The sequence below is a fragment of the Caloenas nicobarica genome, chromosome 19 (genome assembly GCF_036013445.1).
Source record: "Caloenas nicobarica isolate bCalNic1 chromosome 19, bCalNic1.hap1, whole genome shotgun sequence".
NCBI classification, from domain to species: Eukaryota; Metazoa; Chordata; class Aves; order Columbiformes; family Columbidae; genus Caloenas; species Caloenas nicobarica.
In genome coordinates this window covers 652,840-679,714 of record NC_088263.1, presented here as the reverse complement: position 1 = coordinate 679,714, position 26,875 = coordinate 652,840, and the positions used below count along the sequence as shown (strand labels likewise).

Genomic DNA, 26,875 nt, shown 5'->3' with positions numbered 1-26,875 from the left:
TAGTCTTAAAGCAGCTGCTTCAATGCTTTTCTTTCTCCCTGTTGGACTACAAACCTGATGTAGAAGTAATGGTTATTAGAAAAGCAGTCATGTTGTGGGGCTGAACGGGCACATCATTGAACAGCGCCCTTCCCTGTTCCTGTGCAAACAGCGATCATGTCCCACCTCTGCCCTGTGAAGATGCAGAGAACTATTTGCACAGCGAGAGACGAAGGGCTGGGGGTCTGTGGAGAAGCAGGTGAGGGAAGGAATTGTGTGGGACAAGTGCATCCTGCTAAGTACCAAAACGCAGTGCCAGATCTTACGAGTTTATTTAGGCAACCATTTAAGTTGCTTTTCACACATCCTCTCACAGATTTCAGTTGTCTGCTCTCAGGTGCATGTTCGCAGATCGTCTGCCCGGGACTGTGTGCGTGTGATGTGGAGGGTAAGGGATGCTGGCTGGCAGACCTGGCTCTGGCAGGTGATAATGACATGAGACAGCTCTTCTCTGTCCTCGGGAGCCAACAAGTGTTTGGGGTTTTCTTTCACCGGGCTCGCCTTCCTGGCCGGAGGAGCGACGGGGCCGCGGGAGCGATGGGGCTGCGGTGCGGCCGCCCCCAGGCGCGGTGTCGCTGCTGTGGCCGCACCGGAGCGCGGATCTCCCACCTTCCTGAGCTCGGGTCATGGGCTGGCCCTTCTGTTGTCGAGTTGTTTTTCCGGATGACCTCCCATGTGCGTATTTCCACTTGTTTCTTTCATGTCAATATTTCTGTGACTGGTCTCTATATTATAATCTCACAACACATAGGAAAAGCGAGGACTCCCCACCTGTCCTTAGGTCTCATTTCCCACTTGGGGAAGCTGAAGGCCTCGCTGGGCAGGGCCTGGCCCTGGTGAGAGCACGTCAAGCAAGGCCAGCCAGGGGAAGGAGGGAAAGAACTTCAGCCTCCAATGGCACCACCGCCCCGCCCGAAAGAGCTGCCCGGAAGGAGCCCAGGCCGAGAGCTGCGGGCCCCGCGGCACCAGCGCGGCGTGAGGCGGTGAGAGCCGCGCCAGCCGCCCCGCGCCCGCGGCCAGGCCGGACCCGCCGCTGCCAGGGCGCGGTGCTGCTGTTGCTAGGGGCGCCATAGAGTCCCGGAAGTACTCTGGCGCTTGAGCGACCCCCGGAAGTGGCCGCTCCGTCGCGCTCTGTGCTGGGAGCAGCATCATGGCGGGCTGCGGGCCCTGAGGCGCAGCCATGTACTCGGCTGCCGCCGCCGCCGCCTCCTCTCCGCCGCGGCGGGACTTCATCTCCGTCACCCTCAGCCCGGAGGAGGCGGTGGGCGTCGGCGGCTATAACAACAGCAAGGCCTGGAGGCGGCGCTCCTGCTGGCGGGTGAGGGCGGGCTCCAGACCGAGCGGGGAGCCGGGCGGTGGCGGCCGGTACCGCGGGCTGGTGCGGGGGCACCGGGCCCTGAGGGAGCGCTCTGGGGCTGGAGCAGGTGTCCCTGGGCTTGGGTGCAGCTGGGCTGTGTGCTGGGTCCTGCCCTGCGGCCGCCGTTCCGAGCTGGGGAGGGGCCCGGAGCTGCGGGACCTGGCGCTGGGGCCGCTCTCGGCACCGGGGCTGTGGGGTTTGTGCAGCGCAGGCTGGTTGGTGCTCCAAGTCGTGCTTTATTTTTTGTGAACAGGATGCGCTGTGCGTTTGAGGGGAATCCTGCTCTCTGCTGGAGACGTCTTGGGGGGGCAACATTGTGCTCTCTGGGCAGGAGTGGACGGGGATGAGATTTAGTCTTGGTGCCTTTGCCCCCTGGTTTAGGGCGTGAAGGGGAAACCCTGTCCGCTGCCCTGGGAAAGTAAATGGAACAGTTCTGCTTTCTGTGGGAAGGCTGAAATTTGAGAAGAGGGGTCTGTGCAGATGTGCCCTCGTCTGCCTGGGGCAGGAGTCTTGGGCTGGGAGGGCAGGTGGGAAAGTGTGAGTCCAAAGGACACAATGACCCTCCTCGCCATAGGGGATGAGGTATCGCTACCTATAGGGGCTTCATGGGCAGTTACATGAAGCATATGAGGAACTCGTTCAGGGAGGCAGTATGGCAGCTTTTATTAACAGCTGGGGACATGTGGGGATGTTTTACCCATCTATCCTTATTCTTTGTCAGAAAAAAAAAAGTAAGATGGTGGTGAATGTCCTTGTGTATTCTTGTGCCTCGTTCCTACCATCTCAAGACACTGCAGTCAATGCCTCTTCTCCCACCCTGCCCTGAGGAGACACAGGGCTGCTGGTTCCAGGTGTCCTCTGCAACTGGGGGTGGTGAGACAGAGTCAAAGGTGAAGGGCTGGGATCAGCATCTTGTGTGCGTGGGGAAGAGTTGACAGGATTAGTGTCCTGTCAGCAATGTGGGAGGAAAACAGGACACGTGCAGTGGGGCTGGGCAGTGTGAGCACATGGACGGTGCTTCACTGAAACATTTGCAGCCTCTGGTTGTTATTAAGAGGGTGAGAAGCACGGGAGGTGCTGTGGGGTGTAGGTGCTTCATAGGAAGCTGCAGGTTGTTCTTGAGTGTAGCACTGACGCTAAGGCATCCTCTGTATGCAAAAACCAGTGATGAGGAGCAAAATGCTGCTCTGGTGAATTTTGATAGGACTGTCAGAAAACTGACAAAATAGTAACTTAGCAGTTAATGTTTAACTCCAACTGCTCCCTCTCTAAATGGAGGGAACTTCTCTCAGACTAATGTAGCATTTGCTGTTTGACTTTTAGTGATTTTGTTGTATATACTTCAGTTTTAAAAACACAGTTTTGCTGAGGACTAAATTTGAAAACATCATGGCTTGCTCTTGCTGGCTTACTTCATTTTCATGTTGCTGCGAGTCAGTGATTTTATTTGGGGTGGCAGGGCCTGTTCTGTTTGACAGTTCCATACATGTTTGCCAGAGACTTTTCTTGTCTGCTGACCAGTCCTTAGCTTATTTTGAGCCTTCTTTGCTGCAGTAACATTTATAGTTTTCCTACCACCTTCTGTTTCTTGTTTTGCATGTGTGTTCTGCAGCACCTCCCCAGCCAGAAGGGAGGAAAGAGGCTTTGGGCTTATTTCGCGGTTAACATCTGGGCGGATGTGCAGGTCAGCCGGTGAAGGCTGGGGCAGGTCAGTCACTGCTGGTGACGCTCTCTGGGGATCTCGGCACTCGCCTGTCTCTGAGGTTTTGCAGCACATGGCTCTGATGTTTCTCTGAACCTGCCGTGCCATGTGCTAGTGGGTTATATTTCTGTTTTCTCTGTCATCAAAGAAAATAACCAATAGATGTCTGCAGCTAGAATCAGAGGGTAAAACTAAACCTACTTGGTTTTTTTCTTACTCTGAATGAACTGATAAAGAGTTTATTTTTGAACTGAGTAGATTCTTACTGTCATGCTAAATATTCCAACTCTTATTTCTCTCCTAAAGAAATGGAAGCAGCTGTCTCGACTACAGCGGAGCGTCATTCTCTTTGTGTTTGCCTTCTTGGCCGTCTGTGGAGTCATTTCATACACAAGTGTGGGGGAACCGTGGAAAAGTATGTGTTCTGTATAGCTCAGAATTACTGGAATTGCTGTTATATTGAAGAGATTGTTGTAGTTCTTATAATTAGTTTTAATTTGTAGTTCTTATAAGTAGCTTTGATTTCTATTGACAATGACTGGATGTATCCATTAAAGTGCAGTTGTAAGATGAGTTTGTGTGACATGTTTCAACGACTGGTTTCTACTTAATCAGAAATATTTTTCATATGTCTTTTTGTTGTTTATCTTGACTAGAGCAACGTTTTATTTTAGTTGATTAAGATTTGGACCTGTGTGTGTTTTTTCTTTACATTTGTATGTAGATATTGGTAAACAGTAGGATAAGGTCATCCTCTCTTGGTTTTGATTGTCCATCACGTGAGAAATTCCGTGCTTTTCTACAATGTGAAGGCACATTTACCTATTGAGAAGCTGAAATAATAGTAGTTTAAAAAAAAGTGTGCCTCTTAGCAGCCTCCTTGTATATTAGGGAGAGTGTTAATACCAAATGACACTTTTTAATCTAACAATTAGTGTTTATCAACGTTTTGTGAATGGAAACACTATCTGGAGGTACATCTAGTATGTGAGTGCAGCACACTGTTATAAATATGCAGCTGGAGCCTGACCTGTTGAGTTGTTGTGCTGAGCAGTGTTTGTCTGCCCAGGTCTAACAAACAAACCATTGGATGAGCAGAGAACAGAACCAGAAATTCCCGGATTAAAGCTGGCAAATCCAGCTGTTCTCCCAGCACCCCAGAAAGCAGATGCCAACCTTGGAGACTACCCAGAGCTTTCACCACAGGTACTATGGGGAAAAAAAGAGTTTTATAAACCTACCAAAGAGTTTGTGAAAGCTGCAAATCGTGCTTGGTTCCAACAGTTGTTGAGGAAAAGGGACTTGCAATAAAAATCTGCTCTGGGTGGAACACTCTCCTCTCAGGAAGGCCTTCAGTGTAGTATTTCCTGGCTCTACCTTTTTTATTGAAGTGTTCAGTATATTATTTCTCAATCACTGGTATATCCCGGAGTATCAGGGCTTTAGGTCATGGGCACCTCTTACTTGAGGCTTCAGTTTCCTGCTGTGATTAATTTGTTTGGGCTTGGAGCGCTCTAGACATCAGTCTGGCTGCTGTGAGGAGCCGGAATAGAGTATGAGATGTAGGAAACTGTCAGCATCACACTGAGCGGGAACGGCTGTTCTGGTGGCTTGAAAAATAACTGCAAACAGAACCAATGTTAGTGGGTCGTGAAGGGTTCTGTTTGTGCAGGATGTGACGGGAAAGAAGCACGATGTGGATTAGTTGAGCTGAGGAATACTGGGAATACTGGTTGCTCTTCATGTATTTACCTCACGAATTTTGGGATTTTCATTTAATGAATATGAAATTTTGTATTAAATCTTTCCCTCATCATGCACAAATGTACACGTAATACTGTATAGTAATTCTTGGTATTATCTAACATTGGCATTGAGTAAGATTTTTTTCTGTGCTTTTTGCACTTACTGTGCCTAGTATTAATAAAATGGAATCAAGTGTCTTTACAATCCTTTGGCAGTGCCTTGTGTTAAATTAATATCTGGTAGCACTAGAGGTAGTTTAAAAGTAATTTCTCTGTGAAAACTTACGAACTGGATAATTTTACCAAAGGTAAGCGAAAAAGCAAGGTCTTTTGCATATTTTCCATTCAGGGCAGATACCAAAAATAAGATTTATCTGAAGTTATGTTTAACACTGGTATGCTGTTGATTTATGGTTTGAAATTTTACCATCTCTGCAACATACCAAGCATATTTTTTTTTCTTTGTTTTCAGAAGCCTCCAAAACCGCCTCATGTTCGGCGTGGTCCTTCCAACCTTCAGATCAAGCCACCGCGGAGGGATGTGAGACCGAAGACCCGACATGACACCAGTAGTGTTGGACAAGAGCTGGTCCAAGCTGATCAGAATGAGAAAACAGAGAAATCTGTGATCAGGTAGAAAAGTTCCCAGCAAGTTACAGTGCTCTGCCAGACATCCAAATCTATTGGATGTTGGAGTGAAAATTGTGAGGGTTTTCTGTGTGTGTGTGTATGTAGTTGTGTGCAGGTAGCTGTACAAGATACACTTATTTCTTATGAAAGAGAAATCATACAATTCAAAGACCCCTTATGCAGATACAGTAATATCTTTTACAGAGGGTCTGAGCTGCTGTGATTACATTTATATGGAGTTATTCCATAAGATATTATTGACTGAAATATTTTGATTTGGGAATACCTGAAGGGCTGTAACTTGGGTATAGAACAGACTATTACAAGTTCAGCAAAGGTTTTTAAGATTTGGAACACTAGGCTTTTTTTTTTTTAAATGTTCGTGTTCTTTTCAGCACTGACAGCTGAGCTGATCACAGCAGCAGAACTCTGCCTGCATCAGCATTTTGGCTGTTGGTATTATCCAGAAATCTCTCTGAATGACTGGAAGTGTTTTATTCTTGTGCTTCCATTTATGCTATAACTCACAGAGTTCAACGGGTGGTAACAAGCAAACTTAGGAGAGCAATGAAAGCGTAGTGGAGACTTGTTTCCAATTTGAAGAATGAAAGTAAGAAATGAAATGATGGGATTTATGTAAGTTATAAGGCTTATGCTGACTGTGAACTATAAACTTTAAGGGTTGTAAGCCTGATTCCCTCAGGAGGCATATAATGAACTCAAAGGCAACCTATCTGTGTATTAAACAGCACAGTCGAGATTGATTGATCTTAATATGAACTTGGCTCGACTTGAAGTCCATTCTGAAAGTCTTCACCTTCAGGAGATTCTTTAAAAAACCCTCTAAAAACTGATTTACGCCTCTGTGGCGGAAGGGAAGGCTTGGGAACCCCTTGGTGGGAAAGCAAGTACTTCAAGTGGCCCGTCCTTTGTGCTCGTTCATGAATTTTTGATGATCATCATTGCGTGGTACTTTTTAGTGTTAGTGGCTCTTGTGATCATTTCAGAACTGATAGGTGACAAAACAAATCTCATGCAGCATTTTCAGATGATGTAATTCTTTTTAGAAGATCTTTTAAAAATTCCATCGCCAAGGTGTTTAATGAAATTCCAAGAGCCTGTAAGACATGTTTCTTAATCCAGTGAAATTTCTCTGGTGCAAATTAGTTTCTTTGAACAGAAAAAATGTCTAGTGGACAACATTGTTATTTTGATCCTTGACATGAAATCCAACTCCTGTTTTATTAAAGTATGATGAGAGAAAGGAAATACAGAGATAAGTCTTATTCATTTGCATTGACCTGTGATCAGATTAAGTCTTAATGACAATCCCTTGTATTTGCAGCTGGAGAGGAGCAGTGATAGAAACCGACCAAAGCACTGAACCTCCCTCTAGTAAAATAAAGGAACCAGAAAAACCTTCATCTGTGGAAGCTGAAGACCAGAAGGAACCAGGTAAATAGCACAGTTAATGATCTGTTTATTTCTGTTCCCTTTTATGATTGAAGCTGTGCAATTCTTCCCCACACACATCTATCATATTTATTTATTCATTTTAAACAAAAAATGTTGGAAAGATTATTTACCTAGAACATCCAAGTCTTTCAGTGCTCTTATTCCCCCGTGACAGCCTTATTGGCTTTCACAATTTGAAAATAAGTTGTAGTGACAAATCTTTGAAATCCAGGCTTTGGGAGGAGGCAGAGATTCCCATTCCCTGCAGGAAAGGACAGTTTAACACGCGAGGGCTGGGAAGGGGCAGCTTCCCTTCTCAGCAGCGCTTTTACTTTTGTTCTGCAAACACAGGGGAAGTTCCTTCCTCCCTGAATTAAGCTGAGCTGTTTTTAAGGCTCCCCAGGAAGCCACAGCGGTTGTTTTGCAGTTGCCATCCTCGTGGAGTAAAGAAGCTGTTGTTCTGCTTTCTGGATTCACACAAGGAAGTCCTGATATCATGAACATGGCACATTGCAATGTGATGCATTTGGCTTGTGCTGGCTTAATATACATGGCGTTTGTTGTGCTGCTTGATGTTTCTGACTCTAGAAATCTTTGTTTATAGCTTTGAAAAATGTCAGCTAATTGGCTTGAAATTGTTCATGTTGGATATGTAGCATAAGTTCAACTTTATGGGAAATTGTAAGCAAAAATTTCAGTAGAACCATGGAAAAAGACAAAGCTTTGTCCAAGATGGAAAATGAAAATTTTCTTTCTTTTTTGTATTAAATGAAAAGTTTGAGAGAAATAGTTTTGTATAACTGATTTTTAAATTTAGCAGAAGGCAATGAATAAGACTGGGAAGATGAAGAGAAAATGGTATGTGGTAAATGAGCCTAGAATCATATTGTTAAGCGTATGTATTCAGCAGCTGAATTACAGTTGATTTAATCAGTCTTAATTCTGGTATTTCCTGACTTTCAGGTCTTTGAACTTTAGTGATACTCATCTAACGACTCTGCGTGTGATTATTTTAATGTTTTATGTGCAGAAGTGACTTTGTTTTTTGCCAGGGAGAGATCACTATTTCCACCTGGCTGAACTGCTGACCTGAAACCCTGGCTGGTGATTTTGTAGAGGAAAAGCATAATCTGAGGATGGTTTTTCCATTACAATGATCATTTAGTTTGGAAAAAGGTTTATTTTGGATAGGGTGCAGCAGAATGGTGTTTGGTAGAGCTGCATAATTCCGCTGCAGAAGTCACAGAATCACAGAATGTCAGGGATTGGAAGGGACCTTGAAAGCTCATCCAGTCCAATCCCCCCGCCGGAGCAGGAACACCCAGATGAGGTTACACAGGAAGGTGTCCAGGCGGGTTGGAATGTCTGCAGAGAAGGAGACTCCACAACCTCCCTGGGCAGCCTGGGCCAGGCTCTGGCACCCTCACCATGAAGAAGTTTCTTCTCAAATTTAAGTGGAACCTCCTGTGTTCCAGTTTGCACCCATTCCCTCTTGTCCTATCATTGGTCGTCACCGAGAAGAGCCTGGCTGCATCCTCCTGAGGCTCACCCTTTCCATATTGATCACCATGAATGAGTCACCCCTCAGTCTCCTCTTCTCCAGCTCCAGAGCCCCAGCTCCTCAGCCTTTCCTCACACGGGAGATGCTCCACTCCCTGCAGCATCTTCGTGGCTGCGCTGGACTCTCTCCAGCAGTTCCCTGTTCTGCTGGAACTGAGGGGCCCAGCACTGGACACAATATTCCAGCTGTGGTCTCCCCAGGGCAGAGTAGAGGGGCAGGAGAACCTCTCTGACCTACTGACCACCCCCCTTCTAATCCCCCCCAGGTCCCATTGCCCTTCCTGGCCACAAGGGCCCAGTGCTGGCTCATGGTCACCCTGCTGTCCCCAGGACCCCCAGGTCCCTTTCCCCTACACTGCTCTCTAATAGGTCATTCCCCAACTTATACTGGAACCTGGGGTTGTTCCTGCCCAGATGCAAGACTCTACACTTGCCCTTGTTATATTTCATTAAATTTTTCCCTGCCCAGCTCTCCAGCCTGTCCAGGTCTCTGGATGGCAGCACAGCCTCTGGCGTGTCAGCCACTCCTCCCAGTTTGGTGTCATCAGCAAACTTGCTGACAGTGCACTCTAGTCCCTCATCCAAGTCCTTGATGAATATATTGAATAATACTGGCCCCAGTACCAACCCTTGAGGGACTCTACTAGATACAGGCCTCCAACTGGACTCTGCCCCGTTGACCACAACTCTCTGACTTCTTTCCTTCAGCCAGTTCACAGTCCACCTCACTGCCCGATTGTCCAGTCCACACTTCCTCAGTTTAGCAGTGAGGATGCTGTGGGAGACGGTGTCAAATGCTTTACTGAAATCAAGATAAAGTCCTGAGCAAGGTGCTGTTTTCCCTTTGCAGTGCCCATCACCGAGCGCCAGCTGGCCGTGATCGAGGCCTTCCGCCACGCCTGGAAAGGATACAAGGAATTTTCCTGGGGTCACGATGAGCTGAAGCCTTTGTCCAAGTCCTACAGCGAGTGGTTTGGACTTGGCCTTACCTTAATTGACGCCTTGGATACCATGTGGATTTTAGGCTTAAAAGAAGGTAGTATTTTTTCCTCCTTCGTTTTTTCCCTCTAAAATAATTCCTTGTTTTCTGTTGAGGCAGCGCATATTCAAAATTCTTTGAGGGGAACGCTTATTACGTGTGTCCAATAAGTTTAGTTTTCCTGTGAGGGTAAATACATACGTACATATATGTTTATGTATAAAAATAAATATTTTTTTGAAAACCCAACTATATTAAGGGACATAATTTTGAGCCAGAAAAAAATATTCCACCTTTACATATAAGAATGGATATGTCCTAGAAACTCTGGAATGGATTAATAAGCCTCCTGACTTTTGTTTCTGTGCTAAGACCTGAGTGCTGTCTTTGTGCCGTTGTACAGCCACTGTGGGCTTGCTACCCCCTGCTCGTAGGTAGTTAGCCTGAAAACCCCCCAGTTGTGTTTTATCACACCTAATACCAGTATTTCATATTTGGATTTCAGAAGTTTGTTTCTGTAAGGAATTAATGGACGGAGAAGGGTAGTGTTCAGTTCCTCCTTCCCGAACTGCTCTGCTGCCTGGATTTTTTTTTCACGTTTGTTCTAGAAATGACTATGTTAGAAAACTTTCTAATGTTGTGAAAACTTAGCCAAAAATTCTGCAATTCTGTTGCAAAAAACGTGCTTAATCAGTACTTAAGAGTATTGGTGTCTGTGTTATTGGTCGGTTTTTTTGTGTGTGTGTGTTGGGGTTTTTTTGGTGGTGGTGCAGGGGTTTTTTTTTTTTGGTGGTATTTAAAAATTTCTGGAACTCATATGTATTTAACCTTGGTAGATAGAGCCACCTTTGTAAACTCGTCGATCATGCACATTTTTGGTGTCAAAATAGGAAGAACAGGGCTACTAGCAAGGCGACAATAAACAGTGAAAGTTTTTCATGGTTTTCTCTCTTCTGCCTTTGAAGTTTGTGTAAAATATTCAATCAAATGAAAACTCCGTATCATGTGTTTGCAGCTCTAGGTCTGAACAGACTGTCTTGAAGTTTCATCGAGTTGACAGTGTACCGCTTTTTTTTCCTCCATAAAAAATTAATTGCGAGCTACACAGAGCTTTTAAAAATGAGTATTAGTAATTTAGAAGTGTTGCAGATGGGTTCTTGGTGAAGGCTTCTTCATATTTGATAGCAGCTGTTTTGCTGATTGCCTCGCGAAAGCTCCTGGGGTTTCTTCTGAATATAAAATGTGGTGTAAATGAAGGTTCTGTTGGAGGTTGGAGGTGGCTTGGCCTGCGCAGTGACCCGTGAGCTCACTCCTATTAGACTCTGTACCAAAGCAATCACTGGGTGATGCTGCTGATAAGCCAACTGTTGAATCTAAAATGGCTTTTTGTACATTCCATTTTGAATTAGGAGTGCGGTAAACAACCATTTTGGTTTCTGGGGAAAAATATTCCAGGCTGTTGGGGTTTTGTGGGTCAAATACTGAAGGAGGCGGAAGGACATTGCTGGACTGATGGCTGTTAACTGAAAAGTGACATGTGTTATCTTGGGAGATAACAGCTTCAGTTTAAAAAAAAAAAGTTCAGAAGGCTCTTGTGCAAGTGTAATAAATTGTCTGATAAGTCAAATAGATAGACTTAAAAGATCTCTATTTCTGGACTATTTTAATAAAGAATTCCCCGTGTGAGGAAAGGCTGAGGAGCTGGGGCTCTTGAGCTTGGAGAAGAGGAGGCTGAGGGGTGACTCATTAATGGTGATCAATATGGAAAGGGTGAGCCTCAGGAGGATGGAGCCAGGCTCTTCTCGGTGACAACCAGTGATAAGACAAGGGGTAATGGGTTCAAACTGGAACACAGGATGTTCCACTTAAATTTGAGAAGAAACTTCTTCATGGTGAGGGTGCCAGAGCCTGGCCCAGGCTGCCCAGGGAGGTTGTGGAGTCTCCTTCTCTGCAGACATTCCAACCCGCCTGGACACCTTCCTGTGTAACCTCATCTGGGTGTTCCTGCTCCGGCGGGGGTTTGGACTGGATGAGCTTTCGAGGTCTCTTCCGATCCCTGACATTCTGTGATACTTATTTTGTCAGACTATTAGAAACTTTTTGCTGGCTGTTTCCGTCTATATGCATCTGTGGTGCGTGCTGAAGGAGAATGAAGCTGATGGCAGTCAAACTTCTCCCAGCATGTGCTATTCATTTTACTTTTCCACCTATAATTATGATCTCTGTAGACAGCTATAAGTAACTGCCATGGATATATGCAGTACTAATGTCTTTAGTCTAGTTGTTGGAACATTCCAGTAGTTCATAACTGAACTACTTTTTATACCTTGCAGAGTTTGAAGAAGCAAGAAAATGGGTGGCAAACGATTTAGTATTTGATAAAAATGTGGATGTGAACCTGTTTGAGAGCACTATTCGTATCCTGGGGGGCTTGCTGAGCACGTACCACCTCTCCGGAGACAGCCTCTTCTTGGAAAAAGCCGTGAGTGACTCATCTTACCAATGAAGCTGGATTGTGTGTTCCATACTGGACGAAGTTGAGGGAGGATTCACCAGCAAGTTAAATGTTGCTGGTTTTTAACAGCTTCATATTTAAAGTGAAGGGAAAGGGATTTACCATTAATCTTTTAAGCCTGTGCTTCTGTTTGCTCTCTGGATAACCTCAGAGCCGTGCTGTGCTTTATCAGGTGTGCTTATATGCCTGTTCTTCTGTTGGTGAGGAGCTGAATGTAATAAAGTTCATGAAACAAAAAAGGAAAGAAATGGTAGGAAAAGAGTAACAGTTGTGGTTTTTTGCCCCTTCTGTGCATTTTAACAGCATCAGCCACCTCTTTAGATTAGCTGGATGCGGTCACTGACACCAGGATTACATCATGTTGCATGGGGATTGCAGACTCAGCTAAGGCATGGGGTGCTGGGAGCAAAGTAAAACTCTGTACTCATTGCTGTCAATAAATCCAGGACCCTTTTTAATTCTCGGCTTTCTTGCAACGTCTAAAGCTAAGCTGCTGTTCTTTCTTTTTCTGTCTGCTTGGTGAAATAAAGTCTAAAGGGGTGTGCATGCGTGTATGTAATTATTTTGGGTTTTGTTTGTTGTTTTGTCCTGTGTTCTTGGGTTTTCTTTAGAAAGACATTGGGAACAGGCTCATGCCAGCATTCAAGACCCCGTCTAAGATCCCATATTCTGATGTGAACATCGGCCGGGGCACCGCACACCCGCCCCGCTGGACGTCCGACAGCACCGTGGCCGAGGTGACCAGTATTCAGCTGGAGTTCAGGGAGCTCTCTCGTCTTACTGGAGATGAGAAATTCCAGGTATGGAAGTATCAGTCGATGTTTTTCTCTTTTTCCACCTCTCCACAGCACCACCACTGACTCTCCGTCAATACACATGGTCTCTGTAGTCTCTAAGTGACGTTAAGTGAGTTGTGAAACTCTGGGGAAAGGAAAAGAAACAAAAGTAACTCCAATTATTTTCTTAGATCTCAGAAAGAAGTAGTGGAGGTAAATTTCTTTTTTCTCCCTCAGAAACAGTTTTTTATTTAAAAACAAATGAAACAAAAATGCAAACAGCAAAACCAAGCCACAACAAAACCAAAACAAGCACCACCCTCTCTCAGCCTCCCTAGTTTTTATCACTGAAATTTTTGATTGACACCAGGTTATCGGATTTTGAAAAAATATTAAGCTGAACAGGAGAGTGTGAAACTGTGCCTTGCTTAATGTTGTTTGAACTCTGCGTGTGGTTTTTTAATGCTGTTATCTAAATGCAAAGAACAAAACCTTGGTGTTGCCATCCAGGGAACTAAAATGTGACTCACTAGATAAGGGTCTGACAGCAAGTCACAGTATAAGATAAGTTGAAATAAAAAGAATTCCAGAGGAAATAATATTTTCCACTCTTCTTTGGTTTGGCAATATTGTTTTATTGTTTTAAACTGTATCCACTGCTGAAGATTGAGCTATTGCATGATTCACGTAGCTGTTATTTTAGCTGGACGTCTACTTTGCAAGTATGTTTAAGTCAGATTATGGTCCCATGCCATAGCACTGGCATTCGAGTGGACCTACTGGAAGGAAAGGAAATAACTATAATTATTTCACAGTACTGAATTGTACCCAGAACATTATGTTTTGAGAGTCAGTTTGAAATGCTGTATTAAATAGATTGCACGAGCTGAACATGATGTCCCTGATGCAAATTTGAGGAAGAATAGTTAAAGATTTGTTATCGGTGTGAAGTTACTACCCATGGTTTTGTACATCATTACCTGTAATTTCTGTGTGCTGTTTTCTTTCTTTTAGAAAGCCGTAGATGAGGTGATGAAGCACGTTCACACCCTCTCAGGGAAAAATGATGGACTAGTGCCTATGTTCATAAACACCAACAGCGGGCAGTTCACTCACTTGGGTGTCTATACCCTGGGAGCCAGAGCTGACAGCTACTATGAGTATTTGCTCAAGCAATGGATTCAAGGGGGGAAAAAAGAAAATGAGTAAGTTCTTTCCACTTCTCATAGCGGTGTGAGCTGTAAAACTTTCTGGTATAGTTTGCTGCTTAAAGAAAAAGAACATATGTACCCAACAGTCAACTGAAAATTTTCTTTTTCTTTTTTTTTTTTTTTTTTAAAAAAGCAAGCTAAGCAAGCAAGTGGACCTGTGGTAACTTGTAAAAACAACATGAGAGTTAGGCTTAGTCTCAAAAAAAACCTTCTCAGAAAACTTTGCTTCCTCAGCAACATCAGATGTGAGGAGTGTTACAGACAGGAGAAGAGAATTAAATCTTTGCAGCAGATACGAAGCATAATTAGATGTTTCTGAAATTCTTATGATAGTTTATTTCATCAGCAATGTCTGTGTTTTCTCTGGGTTTGTTAGGGAAAGGTGAATCCTACAAGATGGTCGAGGTGGGAGGTTTGGTGCAGAGGGAATAACTTTTCTTAGAAAGAGGAGACTGAAGTTTGATGTCTGTGTAAGTTTTGCATTAGGTCTCTCACGCTTCTCTTACCTACACCGGTTAAGTGGAAGAGAATGTTTGCAAGGAGCAGAGGAATTAGAGATGTTGGAAAAGGTTTCCTTCAAAACAAGACAAGAAATCTAAGCAGTTTGTGTCTGCTTATAATAATATTGGACTTGTTCATGTTGAGGGGTTTAATGCCTACAGAGTGACAGTGTGGTGCCTCTGAGCCATTCCTTTATATCAGAGCGGGTGCATCTCTACAAAGAAAGTTTGTGTCACTGCTTTTTCCAAGCCATACCTCACTGTAAATGGAGAACCGTTGTCTTTGGGAGCATGAACGATGGCATTTTGTGAACCTCAAAATGGAATTATTTAACAGGGTTTTTTTCCCCCACATAAAAGTACTTTGAAATAAGGGAAATTCCCATTAAATACTGTAAAGCGATATTTCACGACGAGAGTGGTCAAACATTGGAGAAGTTTGCTCAAAGTCCTTGAATCTCCATCTTTGGATGGAGATACTACTACATCTTTGGATGGAATTACTAAAAAAATGCTCGGATAAGCCCTCAGGCAACCTGATCTAACTGAATTTGCTTCAGAGCAGAGGGTTGAAGTGGAGACCTCCAAGAGATGCAGTCACAGGGTCATAATCTCATTGCAACTACAGAGATGTGGTGGGACAGCTCACCCGACCAGAATGTTGTCCTGGAGGGCTCTGGACTCATTAGGAAAGACCGGCCAGCAAGGTGAGGTTGCACCACCTGGGAGGAGTACAAGGAGGCTCTTGGAGTTTGCAGGGATGTGGTGAGGAAGGTCAAGCTCCACTTGGAATTAAATCTGGCCAGGGGTGTCAAGGACAATGAGAAGGTCTTCTCCAAGTACATCAGCAGCAAAAGGAAGGTTGGAGAAAATGTAGGTCCACTGCTGAATGAGGAGGGTGCCCTTGAGACGGATGATAAGGAAAAGGCAGAGTTACTGAATGCCTTCTTTGCCTCCGTCTTTACTGCTAAGACCAGCACTCCAGAATCCCACACCCTAGAAATAGAAGAGAAAGTCTGGAAAAAGGGAGACTTGCCCTTGGTTGAGGAGGGTTCATTCAGAGGTCATTTAGGCAAACTGGAGATCTACAAATCCATGGGCCCCGATGAGATGCAGCCACGAGTACTGAGAGAGCTGGCAGATGTGATTGCTGAGCTGCTCTCTGTCATCTTTGAAAGGTCATGGAGAACAGGAGAGTTGCCTGAGGACTGGAAGAAAGTCAATGTCACTCCAATCTTCAAAAAGGGCAAGAAGGGTGACCCAAGAAACTACAGGCCAGTCAGCCTCACCTCCATCCCTGGAAAGGTCATGGAACAGCTCATTCTGGATGTCATCTCCAAGCATGTGGAAGAAAAGAAGGTTCTCAGGAGTAGTCAGCATGGATTCACCAAGGGGAAATCATGCTCGACCAACCTGAAAGCCTTCTGTGATGGCATGTCTGGCTGGGTAGATGAGGGGAGAGCAGCGGATGTTGTCTGCCTTGACTTGAGCAAGGCTTTTGACACTGTGTCCCACAACATCCTCACAGGCAAGCTCAGGAACTGTGGGTTAGATGAGTGGACAGTGAGATGGATCATGAGCTGGCTGGATGGCAGAGCTCAGAGGGTTGTGATCAACGGTGCAGGGTCTGGTCAGAGGTCTGTAGTTAGTGGTGTTCCCCAGGGATCCGTACTGGTTATGACCTTGATCAACCTGCTCATCAATGACTTGGATGAAGAGACTGGCTGCACCCTCAGCAAGTTTGTGGATGATCCCAAGCTGGGAGGAATGGTTGATGCAGCAGAAGGCTGTGCTGCCATTCAGCGTGATCGGACAGGCTGCAGGAGTGGGCAGAGAAGAACCTGATGGAATTCAGCAAAGGCAAGTGTAGGGTCCTGTACCTGGGGAGGAACAACCCCCAGCACCAGCAGAGGTCAGGGGCAGACCTGCTGGAACGCAGCTCTGCAGAGAAGGACCTGGGAGTTGTGGTGGAAAACAGGGTGACCATGAGTCAGCAATGTGGCCTTGTGGCCAAGGAGGCCAATGGGACCTGGAGTGCGTGAGGAAGAGTGTGAGCAGCAGGTCGAGGGAGATTGATCCTCCCCCTCTGCTCTGCCCTGGTGAGGCCACATGTGGAGTTGTGTCCAGTTCTGGGCTCCCTGGTTTAAGAAGGACAAGGAATTACTGGAGAGAGTCCAGTGGAGAGCCCTTGGAGCCATATTTGTAAGATGCTGAGGGGTCTGGAGCATCTTTCTGATGAGGAGAGGCTGAGAGAGCTGGGGCTGTTGAGCTGGAGAAGAGAAGCTGAGAGGGATCTGGTCAATGTGATCAACATCTCAGGGTGGGTGTCAGAGGATGGACCAGACTCTGTTCAGTGGTGCCCAACGCCAGGGTGAGGGGTAACGGGCACAGACTGAAACACAGGAGGTTCCAGCTGAACATGAGGAGAAACTTCTTTGCTGGGAGGTGCCAGAGCCTGGACCAGGCTGCCCAGAGCGGCTGTGGAGTCTCCTGCTCTGAGACATTCAAACCCGCCTGGACCGACCTGTGTGATCTGCTCTGTGACCCTGCGTGAGCAGGGGCTGGGCTGGGGGATCTGCAGAAGGCCCTGCAACCCCAACCAGCCTGGGATTCTGTGATTGTTAAATAAAGGTTTTACTTGAAAAGTAAACCCCATGTTGCCACATCGCGAGGGGTAGCTAATTAATCTCCAGTTGATGGTGACTTTGAGGGTTTTTTGTCAGTTTTCACATTTGGTTAAATATTGGTTTTTAGCCTGAAATAAGAGTCTCCAGAAGGATTGTGCTGAACGTCAGCTATGATTAAACCTGTTCTTACAGCATGTATGTGAGCTAACTGGGAATGATTTTACTCCACAGACTGTTGGAAGACTATATGAGAGCCATAGAAGGGGTGAAAAAGCATCTTCTCCAGAGATCACAGCCCAAGAAGCTCACTTTTGTGGGAGAGCTTGCTCACGGCCATTTCAGTGCCAAGATGGTAAGAAGTACAACTGCATTTAGAAAAAATGAAAAGCAACAAAAGAAAACAGACTACCACCAAAAAGGGACCCCAAACATACGGATGGTCAAATGCAAAGCTGCTGTGCTCTCTTTCCCTCTTCCCCCCAAAACAACAAAAAAACCCCCAACAAAACAACAAAAAAGCCCTAAAAAAGCCAAGACTATATATCTAGTCAGTGTGATGGCAGTGCAGAGTAATTAGTTTGTAGACACCAGTCACCTGTGCAAACCAGGGGCCTTCACTTTGAGTTACTCCAGTAAATGCAATTGTGTTCCTATAAGACTGAACATTTTGGTGCTAGAGACAAATTTTATTTCTTTTTCTATTTTGGTCATAAAATTCCAGCATCTAAAACTGTTGAGGCAGTGCCTGTTTTATGTATTTTTTATTTTGCATAATTCAAAAATACATGTGGACACTTGCACACCTGACTTTTCAGAGTTACCGTCAAAAGAAGCAGGTGATCTAATGCTGTGCTACTGGGATTAAAAAAAAAAGTGTTATAACATTGGAGGGTTCTATCCATTCATGACATTAGTTTGTTTTTCTATATGTAGGATTAGTAAAATACTATGCTGTTAGCTGTAGGGAAAATTGATTGAGCTTAACCCCCTTCTCTTAATTTGTGCATTCATACATTTTAAGATCTTTCAATTAAAGGTCTCATGCAAGTGTTGTATGTGTGTGTGGCTTTTTTTAAGACATGAGTTATTCATCTATGTGTAGCCTTGCACATAGTGTTTCAATACCTGAAGTGAGCTTTAGTGAATTCTTTGACTTGTTTGGTTTCTTGCTGGAGTGTTTTTGAGAAGGTCAGTTCTGGTTTTCAGGTGCTTCTTGCATCCGAATTTCCCAAAGTCTCTCCAGACCTGTCGTGAGAGCAGAGTCTGGGTTTGGCTGGAGGGGGCACCCCCATCCCAAGCTGTGACACAGTTTAATTCAGACAGACAGATCTGGCTCAGGTTTCTGCATGTGTCAGTACACTTGGTTCTGTTCCAGGGGTTTGGTATTTATTATTGGGTGAAAGGCTTCCCAGATATTGCACCCTGGCCAACTGGAAAAACGAGAGATGTTCATCTCCTGTGTCTGTGTTGACCTTTACCACCCTCAGCCGTTTCCTTTAGGATTGGACAAAGCTTTTAAAGGTCCATCCAGGTGCTGCTTGTGCACCAAGGTGTTTGTACTGTGGTTTTGGGTGATGAAACCCAGGTTTTCATTCTGAACGGTAAGAATCATTTGAAATTCCATATGCGATGTCAGTCTGTAATTGTTATGTTTGCAATGGCAGTGCTGGATTAGCTCCTCAGTGAGGACAATCAGCCTTGTATTGTAAATTGAATTTTGCTGGGGATGAGTATTGGGCATTTCATACAATCTGGTTTTTATGTGTTGTTCAACTGACTTTCTTGGAAAGTTAACTAAATTAATGTTGGATGTTTACAAATGTTGCACAGTTCTTGTAGCAATACCACTCTTCTTGTCCTTTGAAAAAATTGTTTACTGTGGCAAGTAAAAGCTCAGAAAGAAACGGCCCCACAGCCCTTTCCTGGCAGCTGCTTTGGCTTGGGAAGGCGGCAGGAACATTCTTCACACCATCGTCCCCAGGTGCCCCTCGGCCATGCAGACACAAAGAGCCAAGGGTGGTTTGTTCAGGTGTCTGTGCTGTGAACAGGAGAGGCTGGGAGAGCAAGGGCTGCGCAGGGACCCGCTGGACCCCAGACTCCAGGAGAACGGTGCTTGTGCATCTTTGGTGCCTATAGACCTGAGCCGTAACAGCTTCTATACCCCAAATAACGTTGCTGAAAGGGCTGAGCCTTTGGGCAGAAATACGCTAGAAAGCTTAGCAATGTTTTCCAGTTCTATCAGCGGATCTAACGATCTCTGCAGCTGTTGCCTCTCTTATAGTAATGCTGAGGTGATTATTTCAGAATTATTAAAATCTCCTTCAGCTGACCTCTCCCCCATTTCCAAAGCTTTGTTTTCTGTGGCTGACTCCCATCTCTGTTCCATTTTAGGTTTAAAATCAAATTCAGGTGATCAGTTTAGTTTGTCCCTTATGTTCTCCCTTGAGTTCTCTCTATTGAGAAACCTTGAGGTGATTCTGCCCACCCCCCTTCATGAGCTGGTATGAAACGTCCACTTCTGGAAAACCAAAAGACACTCTCTCCCCCTTGCTCTGACCTCAGCCCTTTCTTTCAGAAACTTGACAGAAAAACGCACCATCTTGTACATTCTTCAAATTAGTGATGTCTCTGTAATAATGCTGCCTGCCTCATGCTGTGTTGTCAGATTGTTTAAAAAGTTACCCTCAAGATATTGGTACCTGAAATGTAAAACGAAACCAAAATCCAAAACGTAAACCAAAGCAAAAAAACCCCAAACAAACAAACAAAAGACACACACATATGGGGACAGAGAGATGCACACACACAAACACGTGTCTGTTGTGTTATTTTTTCCCAGTACAAGCTGTCTTGTCTTGCAGGATCACCTGGTTTGCTTTTTGCCCGGTACTTTGGCGCTGGGAGCTCACAATGGATTGACGGCTGATCATATGCAACTGGCTGAAGCTCTTATAGAAACCTGTTACCAGATGTACGCTCAGGTAGAGACAGGCCTGAGTCCAGAGATCGTACACTTCAATCTTCATGCAGAAAAGGGCCACAAAGATGTGGAAATCAAGGTAAACAGCTGGCTGGCCTGAATTGTAATTTGATGATTTTTCTGTATCTCTGTTCTGCTGTCAAAACTCCCATCTGGATATTGCTGATGTGCTCTGTTCTGGAGCAGCTTGTTCTTCTGCTGCCTTGCTTTCTAGGTTTTTAATTTTATTGTTTAATTAATTTTATTATTTAATTCTACGTTTTTAATTTAATTTGCTTTTAGTTACCTCTGTAGTGTACTTAGAAGTTGAGTTATACGCAATAAACTCTTTGGAGTAGATGGAGATGGGAATCACTATTTTTCTTCCTGCACGTGTCCTTGAGGAAATGCCTTGTCTGAATGATTCTTGCCTTTTTTCTCCCTTCCAGCCTGCAGACAGGCACAACTTACTGCGACCAGAAACTGTGGAGAGCCTTTTTTATATGTACCGATTCACGGGTGATAAGAAATACCAAGACTGGGGCTGGGAAATCTTGCAGAACTTCAATAAATACACACGGGTAAGGTCAGCTTATAACGACCTTGTTCTGTCAGGACTGTATTCACTTCACTCACTCTCTAACAAGAACTTTGGAAACCTGCTCTCTTTCAAGATTCATCAAATACCTGTGGAGAAATTCATAAGAACACAGAGAAGAATTCAGTTCATGCAGTGCCGTACAGTTTGGTGTACGCTACTTAGTACAGTCAGGGAAAGAGCTGGTATTACGTTGATGCAGAAGTACGATGCAGAAGCCATATGCAGATTGCCCAAGGGTCTCTGTGTCTTCTCGGAAGCTGTTGGAATCTCTGCTGTCATCTTTTTTAGAATTCAGAGCAGAGAGGACCTGGCTGATTTGAAAAAACCCTTTGGGTGATGGTGCAAAGAAAAAAAATAGCCACAAAATGGTGTTTTAATAGAGGGATTTTGTATTCATGCTGACTACAGAGATATCACTCTGTACTGTAAGACATGGCCTAGATACCCATGGGCATTAAATATGCGTGGTCTCTTAAGAGAACAGAGGTGGTACTTTGAGTAACTCTGATGTAGAAATTGCACTGGTTACTTTCTGTACGTTTGTCCAGAAACTTCAAGGAGGCATCTTTTGTGAAGCCTCTTTAATTTAAGCCTAAATGGACATTTTGCTTCATTCTATCCTCATGGTTTCTTTTAAAACGCACTGAGATTTTTTTCATAACTGAAGTTTTATATGCAAATGAAAAGTATGAAATGAAAAACATGCTGATTTGTTTCTTGGCACTTATTTTCTCGAAGTGCATCTGGATGTTAAGAAGTGAAAATAACCTATTTTAGATTATCAAAATATACAAAATTTCTTTTTCTTTTTTTTCTTTTTTTGGCACAGGTTCCTACAGGTGGTTATACTTCCATTAACAACGTCCAAAATCCCAGTAATCCAGAGCCACGAGATAAGATGGAGAGCTTCTTCCTTGGGGAAACACTCAAATACATGTTTCTGCTGTTTTCAGATGACATAGACTTGATCAACCTTGACAAATACGTATTTAACACAGAAGCTCATCCGCTCCCTATCTGGGTGCCGGCATAGACTAGGGGTCAGTTGACCTTCCAATGGTGGCATTTTTATCTTCAAGTCACTTTACTGTTCAGGGTTTGAGGAGAGATGCTATAGTGCACCTTTTTTTTTTTGGCTTAAAACAAACAAAAACCTTTGGGAAAGCATCTCTGGTTTGGAGAAGTCATGTCAGTCTTAAATCTAATCCCTGGTTCTGGGATGGACAAGCTGTGCCATACCGAGCTGGTTTTCCTCGTATTGATGATGAGGTCCAGAGAATAATTGTAGCGCGGACCATGACATTCATGGCGCTCTGGTGAACCAGAACTCACATGTGTCAGTCTTACTAAATGGTCATTAAGTATCAGGAATGCAGCAAGTTGTCTTACAGCACAGGACTGTCCCTGGAGAGAAGGAGCAAGCCCACAGGTTTCTGGTTTATTCTGGATTCACCGAAACACTCGGTTACTGCGCCATTCCATTGTAAGAACGTACGGTGTTTCAGGTGGTAAGTGGAATAAACTAAAGAACTGTAGTGTTGTCCCAGGTAGCAGCCTGTCAGTGCTGTCAGTGTTGCTGCCGATGCTCTGCTGTCATTCCGAGCGACCGAGCTGTGCTGCAGCACGTTGGGAGCTGGGAGCAGCAAAGCGTCTGTTGAACAGTGTCTTAGTTTTATAGAGCACTTTGAACCGTCTGTTCAAGCCGTGGCTGAAATGAATGATGGAAGAGAATTTGCTGCTGGTTTGGCTCAAAGTGGTGTATAATTTTGTAGAGGTATCGCGGTTTTTTAACTTATCTGCAGGAATGCAGGAGATAATGTGAAACGCAAGTGAAACTACACATGCATTTTATATATTATTTGCATCAGTTAGACTCAGGTATTCTGACTGAAGGCTGCTTTCTGAGGTTGGGCACTGGGAAAGCTTGTGAGCACATTAGGTCTAATTCTAAGTCAGCCTCACTCCCTCCGTCCCCTCCTGTCCACCATTGCAAACAAACTTACAGCTGTACCACAAACATTCACCATTTTTTGAACTGTGGAGAAATTTTCTTTTTTTTTTTTTCTCCTTAGGAATACTTTGAGTAGAAGTATTTTCGTTAGTAGTATGAAAAGCAGACAGTCTAAGTGTATTGCAACAATTCCTGGTACAAATAGTATTAGCGAAATCTGTTCAGTTGCTCGAAGACAAAACAGACCCAGGGTTTTTTTAAGAATCTTATGTCAGCCCTGGGATCTTTCATTTTTATATGTGCAAATAGATTTTAAACCATGAATTTGGAAGTCAGCTTTCTATAGTGCTTTTCCTTTTGGTTTTGTAGCTACTTGGACAGTCCTGTATTCACAGATAAGTTTTCAGAAATGTTCATATTTCTTACAGAGGTGGTTCTCACCAAAACGTCCTTTCCCCTCATCAATGGGAGTGGTGGGAAGTGGCCGGTTTGTGGTGGCAGCAGTGAGGGACAGTCCCCTCTGAACCTGGGACTGATAAATGGAACTAATTAAATCTGACCGTAATGATTAACTTGCCAGTGGTTGAGGGGGTATGTGTATTTTATAGTATTTGTAACCTTTGATTTGTAAAGTCAGATGCATCTCTATTTGTTTTATGCTGATCAATTCTGTTTGCTGGAGTCAGAAGTTACCCTTGGGACCACTATTTAAGTCTTTTAAAGAATATTTATCATTCCCTGTACTAATGATGGCTTATGGAAATGGAGAAATTTTACAAATTATTTAAACGCACCTTTTTCTGTCATCAAAGGAACTCTGGGATTTGCAAAACATGACAAGTTTGTGCAGAATGTTCATGCTCCTCCAGTTCACATGCCACCAGTAACCCTGGAAATTAATTTCACCCTTACACGTGCAGTGGAACCCAGGAGCGGTTGCCTTTGTCTGCACAACCGATTTGCTCATAAGACTTTTGTTTTCTTTGACATAACAGTAAAGAAGGAAAATGCTGTTGAAATGTGGGAGGAAACACCTTCAGTGTTTGTGGAGAAGGTTTGTGTTACTGAGGAGCTGAGCGTTGGCTAAAAGCTGAAGGCTTAAAACTGGAGATTAAGAAAAAAGGAAAGAAAAATTCAGTGAAACTAGCCAGGTCCTACTGACCTGAGTTGCTTTGGCCTTCTGCCCTCAATTGAAGCTCGTATTGAACCCTTAATTAATGACTTTGCTATGGATTGTAAAACTCCCAGAGTTTGTTGTTTCATCTGTTGTAGCAGCCCCACTGAGGAAACAGATTTCTTAGACAGTGGAATACATACAAATGCTCACAAAAATCTTGTTGTTGAAGTCTTACACTAGTCTTAATATAATCGACTCTACAAGTGGGACTGTGGGAGTCAGTGTTATAATTTTTTTGCCTTATGATTGGGTTGAGAGTAATAATCCATTTCATAATGAGTTGAAATAAAGAAGAATAAATCATCACTTTCCCAAACACAATTCTTGTCTTTTAGCTGAGTGTGCTGGTCCAACTGACTTCTTTTCTACCTAATTGTTCCTGGGAAACTGAATCTCTTTGCAAAGTGTGGCTTTACTGTCCTTGTCCTTTAAATCTGAGGTTAAGATTGTTCAGCTCTACCTTTGAGAAAAAATGCTTGTTTCACATTTCTATATCACGTGAGATGGCACAAACCTAAATAATCTGATAAAGGCTCATTGCTTCTTCCTGTTCTTTTGCAAAGGTCACTTTAATCGCTTATTTGTTTTTACTTAACATAGTATGTTGTGTCAGGTGAGTCTCTGAGCTTCACAGCCCATCTCAATTCCACCATGTGCTCCCCTGGCACAACAGAAGCTTCACGTGTGTGAAAAGTTTTCTTGAGTACTCTGTGGTTCTTTGAACCAAGGCCTGGACCGTGGGGTCTGTCACCGTGTCGGTGTTTTGCTGGACCGGTACTTCTGGTGCCCAAGTCGAATGTTACGGAAGGGTCATCTCTTCAGCCGTGATTCTGTCCTTTTGCACAAAGAGCTGCCTTGGTTTCCCTCCAAGAGCTTGAGTGCCTTGCGTAATTAAAATAAAATAAACCAAACCCCAGCCCCAGCCAGCTGTCCCGTTCACCGACACTGTCACCAAGAAGCACAAACGGGGACGGGCACGGCTGCTGAGTGCTGCACAGCTTAGGACGTGCAAGTCTCACACTCGGGGCTTTAAGCCACAGTTTAGAAAAAAATACAGACCTGTTTGCTCAAAGCCAATTCAGTAGATGATAGGGCCACATTTAGCATCTAATCTCTGAACTTTTTGAGAACTGAAATCTCACCACAGGTCTTAAAACTGGAAGCTTTCGAGGTCCGTGGTGCTGGCTGACAGCTGCTGTTTCACAGGGCTTCCCATTAACACGGTTTTTGACATTGCTCAGATCCAGCTGTATTTACTCCTCCAAACAGTAGCAAAGAATCCACTTTGTTTCCTACTCTCCATCAGTGTGACATTGCAGTGTTGAGGGATGCAGACACGACAGGTTTTCGTTTACACAGTTTTGTGCCCTTCTCCTGCCCTTCAGGACCGATTTCCAGTGCCACACTCCGTGTGTTTAACAAGACCAGCAAGACCGACATGTCAGGGTAGCTCCATACTGGCTGGCAAGCTTGTTGCTTCAACAGAAGGGTTAAGAGTTTCCTGACTTTGGATTTGGGGAGAAAGGCTTGGGTTTTTGTCCACAGTATTGCTGGAACTTACTGTCAAATCTGGAGGCCTTGGCTGCCGCTAAAACCCAGCCCTGCTCAGAAATGGACGACTTGTGCTTGCCAGGAAAACCTGCCGGTTTGCACGATCAGCTGTCAAGCTCTGACTTAAAGGCGTGTGACCAGAGAGACACTTCTCGCTGTTGTGTGTGATGTTCCCATCTTGGTCCTACTCCTCACGCTGGTGTGCGATGATCGAGTAGACGCTTTTCTCAGCACCCCCGCTGGTCCAGCTCTGAACCCAGCGTGGGGCTCCACCCGTGGATGGTGCTCTGGGTCACAGACTCTGCTTGTGATCCGTTTTGCTCTGGTGTTCCTGCAGCTCTGCCACGAGCCGTGTTCCTGCCGGGACCTGCGGCTGCTGCCCTGGGGCCCTTCAGCCCAGAGGGCACCGCACACCCAGGGCTTTCCACTTAGTTCCCATTCTTCCTTGGCCAAAGCTTCCAAATGTTATGGATGTTTGTGGCAGTGGCTTCAAACTCCTGCTACAGTTTCTGAAGCCTGTTTTCATCCTAAGTTTTAGTGCTGCTCATCTATCATCTGCATGGAAGTCCATGTATATCTTATTTATCCCTTTGCCGTAGCATCTGAAAACTTTTAGTTTATCCTTCTGTGTAAATCAAACCATTTGTGTCCCTTGCACTATGTGGATTCCTTTGAGGCAAGTACTATCTGCAAGAGGAAAATAAGAGATCAGTACAGTCCATTATAAGAGGATTAAAGAACCCTAATCCTTCTGGAAGGTCAAAAGGCACCTGGGCCTCTTCATGCAAAGGCACAAAACAACCCACTGGCCAGAGGCGGTGACTTGCAGGTTACTTTCCAAAAGACTCATAAAGAACTTGGCTGCCCTAATGCACTGCTGGCTTGGTTTAATTAGGCTGCTTGCTTGCTGGGAGCTAAGGATGCTGTTAGAAAGGTAATAAAACCAAGATGTAATCCTCTCTGTCTGCAGACACATCCACTGCTGTCTGCTTTTTTTAATGTGGTGCTAGTCCTGACTAATTGCTGGAGTACAGCAAATTTAAATTCAGGAAGGCTGGGGGTTCTGTGGGCATGGAGTGTGAATACCAGGCTCTGGTGTCTCCATAAGGCTGCAAATGGCAGCGTTGGATAAGCCGCAGTTCCAGCAAAAAATCTGAAGCCTGACTTGAGTCTGAGCAAAAGGGATGTTGACAGCTCTTGGCAGAGGTGTCGAGGTTTTTATCAGCACAAATGGAGAAGATATGGGTCATATTGAGGATGTAGTTTCACTAACAGTCTTAAAGCATTTTTCTTTGGGGGCTGGAGTTTGACTAATCGGGTCTTCCATATGTTGTCCTTCATTTGTACACACCTGAGAGATCTGACAAACGGCTCCATCTGTCCCTGCTCTTCCCCGCACTCCTCAGCGGGGTTGGGGACCAGGGGCTTTGGCCTTTTGTACTTACGAACAGGGAAGAGGCGAGCGGGTCGTATGCAAAAAAAACCCCTTTTGTCAGCACCTGAATATTGTGAAATAACATCGGTGACTGACATGGTAGCT

At 44.6% G+C, this 26,875-nt stretch overlaps 1 protein-coding gene across 1 annotated transcript; it reads left to right on the top strand.

Moving 5' to 3' along the window:
* The first annotated feature begins 1,176 nt into the window (after window positions 1-1,176).
* On the top strand, window positions 1,177-24,218 carry MAN1B1 (mannosidase alpha class 1B member 1). The gene is made up of 13 exons (XM_065648697.1): window positions 1,177-1,357; window positions 3,405-3,513; window positions 4,168-4,304; window positions 5,316-5,476; window positions 6,819-6,928; window positions 9,339-9,524; window positions 11,801-11,949; window positions 12,594-12,782; window positions 13,773-13,963; window positions 17,328-17,448; window positions 19,958-20,155; window positions 20,505-20,636; window positions 21,486-24,218. Exons 1-13 carry the CDS (start codon window positions 1,220-1,222, stop codon window positions 21,687-21,689), a joined length of 2,025 nt encoding a protein of 674 aa, XP_065504769.1. The 5' UTR covers window positions 1,177-1,219; the 3' UTR covers window positions 21,690-24,218.
* Window positions 24,219-26,875: the final 2,657 nt, after the last annotated feature.

Bases quoted from the DNA above. Each gene is read 5' to 3' on its own strand.
- MAN1B1 (XM_065648697.1), top strand. From the start codon at position 1,220: ATGTACTCGGCTGCCGCCGCCGCCGCCTCCTCTCCGCCGCGGCGGGAC. The intron at 6,929-9,338 runs GTAAATAGCACA...TTCCCTTTGCAG, and splicing joins TGAAGACCAGAAGGAACCAG to TGCCCATCACCGAGCGCCAG. The intron at 9,525-11,800 runs GTAGTATTTTTT...TATACCTTGCAG, and splicing joins GATTTTAGGCTTAAAAGAAG to AGTTTGAAGAAGCAAGAAAA.